Source organism: Pecten maximus, chromosome 10 (assembly GCF_902652985.1).
Source record: "Pecten maximus chromosome 10, xPecMax1.1, whole genome shotgun sequence".
Classification (NCBI taxonomy): Eukaryota; Metazoa; Mollusca; class Bivalvia; order Pectinida; family Pectinidae; genus Pecten; species Pecten maximus.
In genome coordinates this window covers 39,696,688-39,708,207 of record NC_047024.1, presented here as the reverse complement: position 1 = coordinate 39,708,207, position 11,520 = coordinate 39,696,688, and the positions used below count along the sequence as shown (strand labels likewise).

Here is an 11,520-nt window from a genome sequence, read left to right as displayed (position 1 = left end):
TTGTATGAACAGTTTTTGTTTTTGACAGATTTAATTTGATTTTTCTACACCTCCTAAAATATTGTAATTTTGGATGCTTTGAAATCAGTGAAAAGCAGACAAAAAACTAAAACTTTCCGAGAAAGTTTCAAACTTAAAAGACAATGCATATCTGAGGAGTATTAGATTGAAGACCCATGGCCACAACCCCTTATTTAGAGAGTTAATTATTGCCCATTGTTAAAATTTTGTGCCAGAGCATATCTTTACTTGCATTCTAACTAGAATAATAAAACTTGGTGTATACATTGGTCATACTAAAACAATGTGCAGCATACCAAAGCGAGGGGCTACAAAACCCTGAATTACAGGATTATATATTGTTTTAAATGTATCTGTTCAAATATTTTTCTTTTCTCTTCCAAACTGTTGATTTTTAACATTTAAAAAAAATGTTTTTCAGTTATTGACATAAATATCACCAAATACAAAAATCACAGATAAGCCCATCCTCAAATTGGTTTTTCAGGGGAGCATTAAATCAGTTTCACTGTGTTATACACTATACAGGTGGCCTCTATAGGCAGGTTTATGTTTTGAATGGTATACACTCTTCATGTGACCTTTATAGACAGGTTATGTTTTGTGTGGTATACGTATACACTCTTCATGTGACCTTTATATACAGGTTATGTTTTGTATGATAAAAACTTTACTGGTGACCTTTATAGACAGGCAATGTTTAATTACAAGTACAGTGTATGGTATACACTCTTCAGGTGACCTTTATATACAAGTTTAGGTGGTTTTATACAGATGGCGTTTATAAACGGATTTCTGATATACATTATATAGGTTTCTGTTATATAGTTTTGTATGTTATACAGATGACCTTTATAGACAGGTTTGTGTTTTTTATGCTATACACTCTACATACGACCTTTATAGACAGGTTTGTGTTTTGCTTTAAATATATAATATACTGATGACCTTTATAAACAGGTTTCTGATATACAGTATATGTACAGGTGACCTTTGTTGATAGGTTTCGGTTATATAGTTTACATGCACACTATACTGATGACCTTTTTAGACAGGTTTTCGATATACTTGTGGCCTAATTCATAGACATGGTGTAAATTTTACAGCAGCTGTTTTATTACTGTAATTAGTTGCAAAGATATTCCTGTTTTTAACTTCGTTTAATAAGGGTATTGTAAAATTTCAATGTTGCAATAAACTCAATTAATAAAAACCTGCAGTTTTAATTTTGTGCACAATGTCCTGACAATGGTTCAAAGGTGAATGTGCCTCAAAGACAATCAGTTTAAATATCAGTAGTCATTTCAGTGTTCAATTAATATATATAATGTCTGAAATCAAACTCACAAAGATCTGCTTATGCTCTCTAGGGATGAAAAGTCAACACCGATTCAAAGTCAATAAACTTGTAAAATTAGGTTCATGAGTTGTCTGCCCTTGTTTGCTGTGATAAAAGATTTATCTTAGAACTCAGAGATCGGTGATGTATAAAAGGATTTGTTATCTGTCCATGTTTCATATATATAGAAGGATAGATGGACTCCTTGTGTGTTTGTCCAGTATCATCACGACTTCTTATCAGTCTCTCCTTCTTCATAAAATACGTCCGACATGAAATGAAACTCTGTAGATAAAATCTAATAAGGAAAGGCAGGCACTTAATAAATCAAATCTGCAGGTTGTATACACAATAGGTCAAAGGTCATGCATTGTAAACAATAGAGGTATAGCGATATTAGCCATTATTTCATTGGTCAATGGTACTTTTGAGTTAAAAGTGATCATTAGTTTACTTAAGTGTTTTGAATTGCCTTAGGACTACAGAAACGTCATAGTTACTAACATATCGAAAGATAACTGAAAAGATTTTGATTATAGAACCACTTCTGATGTTTATATAAAGTGTAGTACACTGTACTAAAGTGTTTGTGGCCATTCCTTTTCCTCATTCTCGGCTACATGGACCAAGTTATAAGGGACAGAGGAATATCATACTGTGGTACAAATATAATTTGTCTAGATACATCAATGGATATATTGTGCAAGCTTGACAGTTAGATTTCAACTGTCTTTATAATTAAAATACATAATAATAATATTTAATGCTCAGATTCACCATCAACGGTACAAAAGGTAGGTTTTGAAATTTCATTTCTTGGTAATTCATAATCAATATATACATTGTATATATATATTTTATATCTTTATTAATAATTAATTAAGAAAGAATGATACCAGTGCTTGTTATTTATTAAGTTGGCTCTGCAGGTGGTAATTGTGTTGCTATTTGGTGGTTGTGTTGTTTTGAGGAGAAACAAATTTGGACAGAGCTTTGTTTTTACTGGTAAATATTTTTTTAAGTTTGTTGACATAATATATATACATATATATATTTTCTCATATTTTCATTCTAATCAAAAAAGTATTTTTATTTATTTTTAATGATTCTTACATGATTTGTCCATCTGCTACATTGAAACCTGTCTTTACCGACACTGTATGGGTCCGAGTCAATGTGTCGGGTACAGTGAAACCTGATTTTACCGACACTGTATGTGTATGAGTTAATGTGTCAGGTACAGTGAAACCTGACTTTAGTGACACTGTATGGGTCTGAGTCAATGTGTCAGGTTCAGTGAAACCTGACTTTAGTGACACTGTATGGGTCTGAGTCAATGTGTCGGGTACAGTGAAACCTGATTTTACCGACACTGTATGTGTATGAGTTAATGTGTCAGGTACAGTGAAACCTGACTTTAGTGACACTGTATGGGTCTGAGTCAATGTGTCAGGTTCAGTGAAACCTGACTTTAGTGACACTGTATGGGTCTGAGTCAATGTGTCAGGTTCAGTGAAACCTGACTTTAGTGACACTGTATGTGTATGAGTTAATGTGTCAGGTACAGTGAAACCTGACTTTAGTGACACTGTATGGGTCTGAGTCAATGTGTCAGGTTCAGTGAAACCTGACTTTAGTGACACTGTATGGGTCTGTCAGTGTGTCGGGTACAGTGAAACCTGACTTTAGTGACACTGTATGGGTCTGAGTCAATGTGACAGTAAATTTTAAGTCGTGTTTGTCCGCAATGTCAGTGGAGCCTTTTAGCCATAAATATCGGATAGGGGCAGATGTTACAGGATAAATCTGTTTTTTAGTTTAATAGCAAATATGAAAAAATCAAAAAATCAATAAAATAAAACTGTATAGAGACTAATTAAATTTTATAAACAACTTATATATCAATATTTAAATTCAATTTTATGCATGTATAATAATTGTAATAATTCCCGTAGTCAAAACAAAATAAAGTTATTTTTTTCTTGAGAGTAACATTGTTCCGGGCCGATCTGATTTGGCTGTACCTTGTAAACTACGGGTATACACAAATCCTATAGAAACTTGCGTGTCTGTCATTCGGTCTGTTTGATTTTATCCGATATAATCTAATGATTAAGTTCTGTGTGTGGATTCAGTCACATTTGCATTGAGATATGTGTGTACATTAAATAACCCAGTGTTGAATGGCTTGAAGATAAGTCAGTGAGATTGGACCAGAATTTCTATATGTATGGTAACTCATTTCGAGTTAACTTCAATCTGTCGTATCCGTTGAAAACTAACAACTAATTTACTTTTTGTAAACATATGTGTCACTTGTCAAATGAAACATACATTATTCATTTTATAGATTCTTCTGCCAGGTTGATATATTCAAAAGTGTTTTGATATCCTTGCTCTATATGGTGTAAACTCATTGCTTCCAAACCCTTGGGCATGTCACAATTAACTCTCAAAAAAATAAATTTGTATGAATTTGTGAATCTTTAAATTTGATCTACAGTACGTTTTGAAGAACACCATGAAGAATATTTGACGACATGTTGACAGATCTTGTTGTAACGCGCAGATGTCATTGTTCCTGAAAAATTACATATAGTTATAGCCAGAGTTTCCTCTTAAGCCCTGTGGTGTCATAGCCAGAGGAAACTCGGGCTAAATTACAGTTACTGGGTATGTTTAGCTGGGTTTTTATTGATAATATTTGGTAGAAAGCGACATAAGTATCTTACTACTAGCTATAGGATGAGATGTGAAAAAAAAATAAAAAAATTTTTTTGATTAATTAACACTTCAGCTGATCAAGTATTTTTTTTCATAATTATTTAGATGGTGAATTTAAATGTGATTAAAAATTAAACCAATCTAGAAGTATTAATATTGGTTTGTATATACAAGTATATTGGTACGTAGCCAAACTGATTTAAGTATACCTGATATAATTGACCAGTTAAATGTTAAGGTGTGGAAAGGAAAGGTTGTTCTTATTTCATTTTTAAGAGCCAGTATACATGTAATTATACTGATTTTAATCAGGCATTAACATATTTGATGTGGGTGTTATTCTGTTATTAAAATACAACAATCTGGTATCACATAGTACTGTCGTTTATTCAAGGCCGTGTACATGTTGTTTCAGTAAACATTTACTGCAGAATAGCTATTATACTTTTCAATTTTTTTTCCTAAAGAATCGCTGTTTTCCTAAAATAAATTTATATATAATTACAAATTTATTTTTAAAAAATCTGAAATGAAATTTTACATTCGAAAATGTTTTTAAGCTGAGATATTTAAAATATTTTTGATTTGCCATACAACTGATTTTATGATAACCTAGGCTCAGATATAAATCATATTATAGTAAATGACATTGACATTAGGGGGAGGGGGTTGGAGGTAGTCACTATAATTTAGGTGGTCACTGAAGGCAGTTCGGACAGTAAAGCTACATATTTTAAACGAAAAAAGAAAATTCTTTATAATATTTTGAGGTGAAAATCTGTAGTTAATGAATAAATGATATCTCTGCTGAAACAACAAAAACACTACAATCTAAACAGACTCTAAGCTTGTTGTACATATGACAAAATAGATGTATTTAGAGCTAAATGATTTGAGAATGGCTCTTTATATAAATCAGTACATACATATGTACAGTATAATCTGTTAGATATTTTAAAGGATTTTACGGTTAGTTAACTGATAACAAAGGGATCTGATAAAGTGTTTTTATTTGCTTTGAATCCTTTAAAGCTCCTTATTGACATATGCGATACACATTTTAGATAAATGTAGGTAATTATATAGACATTGCATAATGGCCTTGACCTATCTGTACGTGGGAGAAAATTAAAACAATAGCCAGTATCATCTGAGATATCTATTATACACCAAGACCCAGTTGTTAATTCAAAAGGTGATTAGCTTAATCAATTGATTAGTGAAAATCTCATTTCTTCTTACTGCAAAACCTGAGTGTGTGTATTCCTATTCCTTAAAATGGGCAGATATACGTACGTAGGAAGAGACTGATGACGGTTATAATTTCATAAAATTTTGTCAAGTTTTTCCAGAAATGATTAAATCAAGATTTTAAGTTTTTGTCAAATTGTGATTTAAGCCTTATTATCTTCTGAACAACTTGGCCCAGAAATAAAGGAAACAAATTGGTACATTATGTTTTGATGAGAAATAGGCATTTTCTTCTCAACTTCATATAAAAAACAAAGAAATATTATTTTGTAAAATGAATTGTTTAAAGCATTTCATTAACTATATATCAGAAGATATTTCTTTACACAGGAAATACAAATTAAAGCAATAAGCAAAAGTTAAATGTTAATTTCAGATCATAAAAACAAATCTGAATGTCTTGCATTGAAAGAAAAGAGAGAAAAACTATTGCAATTTTATAGATTTGATGTAAAATATTTCAGGATAAAAACAAAATTCCTAATTCAAGATAAAATATATATATATAATTTATTAGTGGTAATTAAAAAGTCTTTAATGTACATGTTCCAAATTAGGGCAAATTAGACCAAAAAACAAGTGAAATGGCACTGAAGTCTTCGGTCCTTCTTTATGTAGATAGATATCAAGTTCTATCTCAGTTTTAACGTACTTTAACAATTGGAACAAAACTGTACTTAAAGAATTTAGCAAACACCGTGTGTTACTGACATACATGTAGTTATATCTAATTATATGTAATTAAATAAATTACCCATTTTGGTCGGTATATATATATATATACATTTGTGTTTTTGGAAAAATAATTTGTTTGAACTGTACAATCTCTTCCCTCACTCCTCCATAGCCGTTTATGACAGTTCCTTCCAGTTCTTAGTCACTTTGGTGAAGTTGGTCTAAATTAGTCAAAACATTAAAGGTGGGGTTGTAATATACAGGAATGTCTTATATACATAGATATATGTACCTGTATACATTTTGTGTACAACAATTAGCCATTGTCTAAAATCAAAACTGTTTTTGTTGTTTTAAAACCCCCGTAAGGCCGTGTCGCTGGTGTAACAGAGGTTTGTTGTATTGTCGGACAATTTTTATAGGTTTCTGGCCGAGTTCACACGGAGCAGGTGAAAATCGTTCTTGCTTCTCTACGGTTTATATGTAAATGATCTTAGTTACAATAATAAACAGATTATCAGGGACGTACGTACATGTTCTTCAGTACTTGTAGGAATTTTAACACAACTGTGAGATCGATACGTAGTAAGTATAATGTATATAATAATAAGGCTAATCATCACAATGTTCACTGTATATATATGTTTTATTCCCCAAATTTCATGTCCTGGAGTCATATTCCACCAATACTGTAGGCCTACAGGTTTCATTTTTATATTGCACCTTTTTCAAAATATCAATTTATCCTCAAATAAACCCAATTCGCTGACATGTACAAGATTCTTTTTGTATTTTTTTGTAAAAGTTTAGTATTGATGTTTTGGAAGTGTTTGTTTTTTTTCGAACCACTTATAATAAGCTTAATTACTATTTTAAAATTAATGATTCTGCCTGAATGAAGAATGGGGCTTAATATTTGACGGCTTGGACATATTTATGGACTGAAGGGGCCTATTCGTGGGCAGGAGGGTAATTGTGGATCATAGGTTAAGGGAGATAAGTGTATAGCTATGTTTATTCATTGACTTTATTTTTGATTCAATATTTACAACTTTAGTATTTTCACAATTGTTGTATACAATGTTGTCTGTTTGTTCAAATCTCTGTAGATATATGATACATTTTAAGCTGTAATTACTGTAATGCTAATGTTAGTTAACAATTGTCTAATATTTATCTGTTTTAAGAGTAAAGGAATGTCATTACAACTACGTCAGAACCACATGAAAATTAAGACATCTGCTGTTTTCTAGATAAAAAGTCCCAAATTGTAAACAATTTGTTCGTTTCTTTCCTTGCAGATTTAAAAATTTGTATGTGTCACATAAAAATACAATGGATTCAGTAGTAAGGGTTTGTCAATCTGTCTGTACATTTTAATTTTGACCAGCATGCATTTTTTTGTTTGTCTGAAGATCTCCTCTGACTTTTCATCCAATTTCTTTAAAAAATGATATTTTTTTCGAAAGAGTTATCGCCCTTGGGTTTAATTTTGAATTTATCTATAATCTGGCGTTGAAAGAGTTATTGCCATTGGGTTTATTTTTGTATCTATCTATAATCTAGAGATCTTCTAGATTTGTTTTAAACCAATCAACTCTATGAAATTTAGTATACATCACTGATTACTGTGGTTATTTTTGTGTAGTTATCATCATCAGATGGTGTGCTATTCAAATCCTCCTGTGTCTGTGGTCCATGGTCCATCCTCCGTCCTTTGTTGTCCATCCGGCCAAAAACAACCTTGTTATCTGACTTTTTCTTGAAAACTTTTGGAGGGATATATTATCTCACACTTCATATGTAGCTTCCCCTTGGTCCCTAGTATTTTCAAATTTTACGAAACATTTTGATACAATTTATTGACACTTTCACATCAGAGGGCCTAATTATGTAAACTACCAATCTAATTAGGAAAAAAATAGATAATTGTACTTTATTTCTACTTTTCTATTTGTACAGGAAAACCATACACTGTTTCCAGCTTGGATATATATCAATATATCTCTGGTTGTATTTCAGGGCACTTATCAACATGGACTGGTGTTTTCAGAAGTAGATCAGGATGAACTTTAACCCCAGAGATCCTGTCCAATCAGATTCGTAGTAACAACTAAAACAGCAGAATGCCTCAGATAAAAACGTTCTGTCGTATAAAACCGACACCCGATTACTATCCGGAGTTTGAGGTTAGCCAGGAAACGCTGTATCTACGAGTCCCGGAAGTTCTTCGAGATTTTTCGTCGGTTGGGAAGTCGCGGGGAGCTGTGATTAGCCATGAATTCAAGTTTAACTACATATTTAACAACACCGCTACCCAGGATGAGGTGTTTGATGTGGCGGCAAAGGAAATTGTAGAGGGTAAGTATACTGTGGTAATTCATTACTGACATGACAAATTGTACAGGGTAAGTATACTGTAGTAATTCATTACTGACATGACAAATTGTAGAGGGTAAGTATACTGTAGTAATTCATTACTGACAGGACAAATTGTAGAGGGTAAGTATACTGTGGTAATTCATTACTGACAGGACAAATTGTAGAGGGTAAGTATACTGTAGTAATTCATTACTGACAGGACAAATTGGAGAGGGTAAGTATACTGTAGTAATTCATTACTGACAGGACAAATTGGAGAGGGTAAGTATACTGTAGTAATTCATTACTGACAGGACAAATTGTACAGGGTAAGTATACTGTAGTAATTCATTACTGACATGACAAATTGTAGAGGGTAAGTATACTGTAGTAATTCATTACTGACATGACAAATTGTACAGGGTAAGTATACTGTAGTAATTCATTACTGACATGACAAATTGTAGAGGGTAAGTATACTGTAGTAATTCATTACTGACGGGACAAATTGTAGAGGGTTAGTATACTGTAGTAATTCATTACTGACATGACAAATTGTACAGGGTAAGTATACTGTAGTAATTCATTACTGACAGGACAAATTGTAGAGGGTAAGTATACTGTAGTAATTCATTACTGACAGGACAAATTGTACAGGGTAAGTATACTGTAGTAATTCATTACTTACAAGACAAATTGTAGAGGGTAAGTATACTGTAGTAATTCATTACTGACAGGACAAATTGTACAGGGTAAGTATACTGTAGTAATTCATTACTGACAGGACAAATTGTACAGGGTAAGTATACTGTAGTAATTCATTACTGACGGGACAAATTGTAGAGGGTAAGTATACTGTAGTAATTCATTACTGACAGGACAAATTGTACAGGGTAAGTATACTGCAGTAATTCATTACTGACAGGACAAATTGACATGTTGTTTGTCCTAGTAACTCTGTATAGCAATTTGTAGCTTGTTGTATAAAATTGGACATCATTTTCATGTCAGTTATCCACTGTCCAGTCAGTTAGTGTTTTAGGGGACAGATTGTCTCACTGTTCTGTCAGTGTTTTAGGGGACAGATTGTCTCACTGTCCAGTCAGTGTTTTAGGGGACAGATTGTCTCACTGTCTAGTCAGTGTTTTAGGGGACAGATTGTCTCACTATCCAGTCAGTGTTTTAGGGGACAGATTGTCTCACTGTCTAGTCAGTGTTTTAGGGGACAGATTGTCTCACTATCCAGTCAGTGTTTTAGGGGACAGATTGTCTCACTGTCCAGTCAGTGTTTTAGGGGACAGATTGTCTCACTGTCTAGTCAGTGTTTTAGGGGACAGATTGTCTCACTATCCAGTCAGTGTTTTAGGGGACAGATTGTCTCACTGTCTAGTCAGTGTTTTAGGGGACAGATTGTCTCACTATCCAGTCAGTGTTTTAGGGGACAGATTGTCTCACTATCCAGTCAGTGTTTTAGGGGACAGATTGTCTCACTGTCCTGTCAGTGTTTTAGGGGACAGATTGTCTCATTGTCCAGTCAGTATTTTAGGGGACAGATTGTCTCACTGTCTAGTCAGTGTTATAGGGGACAGATTGTCTCACTGTCCAGTCAGTGTTTTAGGGTACAGATTGTCTCACTGTCCAGTCAGTGTTTTAGGGTACAGATTGTCTCACTGTTCAGTCAGTGTTTTAGGGGACAGATTGTATCCCTGTCCAGTCAGTGTTTTAGGGTACAGATTGTCTCCCTGTCCAGTCAGTGTTTTAGGGGACAGATTGTATCCCTGTCCAGTCAGTGTTTTAGGGTACAGATTGTCTCACTGTTCTGTCAGTGTTTTAGGGGACAGATTGTCTCACTGTCCAGTCAGTGTTTTAGGGGACAGATTGTCTCACTGTCCAGTCAGTGTTTTAGGGGACAGATTGTCTCACTGTCCAGTCAGTGTTTTTGGGGACAGATTGTCTCACTGTCCAGTCAGTGTTTTAGGGGACAGATTGTCTCACTGTCCAGTCAGTGTTTTTGGGGACAGATTGTCTCACTATCCAGTCAGTGTTTTAGGGGACAGATTGTCTCACTATCCAGTCAGTGTTTTAGGGTACAGATTGTGTCACTATATCCAGTCAGGGTTTTTGGGGACAGATTGTGTCACTATATCCAGTCAGTGTTTTTGGGGACAGATTGTCTCACTGTCCAGTCAGTGTTTTAGGGGACAGATTGTGTCACTATCCAGTCAGTGTTTTAGGGTACAGATTGTGTCACTGTCCATCAGTGTTTTAGGGGACAGATTGTCCCACTATCCAGTCAGTGTTTTTGGGGACAGATTGTCCCACTATCCAGTCAGTGTTTTTGGGGACAGATTGTCTCACTATCCAGTCAGTGTTTTTGGGGACAGATTGTCTCACTATCCAGTCAGTGTTTTAGGGGACAGATTGTCTCACTGTCTAGTCAGTGTTTTAGGGGACAGATTGTCTCACTGTTCTGTCAGTGTTTTAGGGGACAGATTGTCTCACTGTCCAGTCAGTGTTTTAGGGGACAGATTGTCTCACTGTCCAGTCAGTGTTTTAGGGGACAGATTGTCTCACTGTCTAGTCAGTGTTTTAGGGGACAGATTGTCTCACTGTCCAGTCAGTGTTTTAGGGGACAGATTGTCTCACTGTCTAGTCAGTGTTTTAGGGGACAGATTGTCTCACTATCCAGTCAGTGTTTTAGGGGACAGATTGTCTCACTATCCAGTCAGTGTTTTAGGGGACAAATTGTCTCACTATCCAGTCAGTATTTTAGGGGACAGATTGTCTCACTATATATCTAGTCAGTGTTTTAGGGGACAGATTGTCTCACTGTCCAGTCAGTGTTTTAGGGTACAGATTGTCTCACTGTCCAGTCAGTGTTTTAGGGTACAGATTGTCTCACTGTTCAGTCAGTGTTTTAGGGGACAGATTGTATCCCTGTCCAGTCAGTGTTTTAGGGTACAGATTGTCTCCCTGTCCAGTCAGTGTTTTAGGGGACAGATTGTATCCCTGTCCAGTCAGTGTTTTAGGGTACAGATTGTCTCACTGTTCTGTCAGTGTTTTAGGGGACAGATTGTCTCACTGTCCAGTCAGTGTTTTAGGTTACAGATTGTCTCACTGTCCAGTCAGTGTTTTAGGGGACAGATTGT

General features: G+C 34.5%; 1 protein-coding gene across 1 annotated transcript in view; it reads left to right on the top strand.

Moving 5' to 3' along the window:
- Positions 1-2,074: 2,074 nt before the first annotated feature.
- LOC117335724 (kinesin heavy chain-like) overlaps positions 2,075-11,520 on the top strand; it is a 47,243-nt gene continuing 37,797 nt past the window's right edge. The window contains 2 exon segments of the mRNA XM_033895900.1: positions 2,075-2,154; positions 8,033-8,371. Coding sequence (XP_033751791.1) covers positions 8,137-8,371 — 235 coding nt within the window. The 5' untranslated portion in view covers positions 2,075-2,154; positions 8,033-8,136.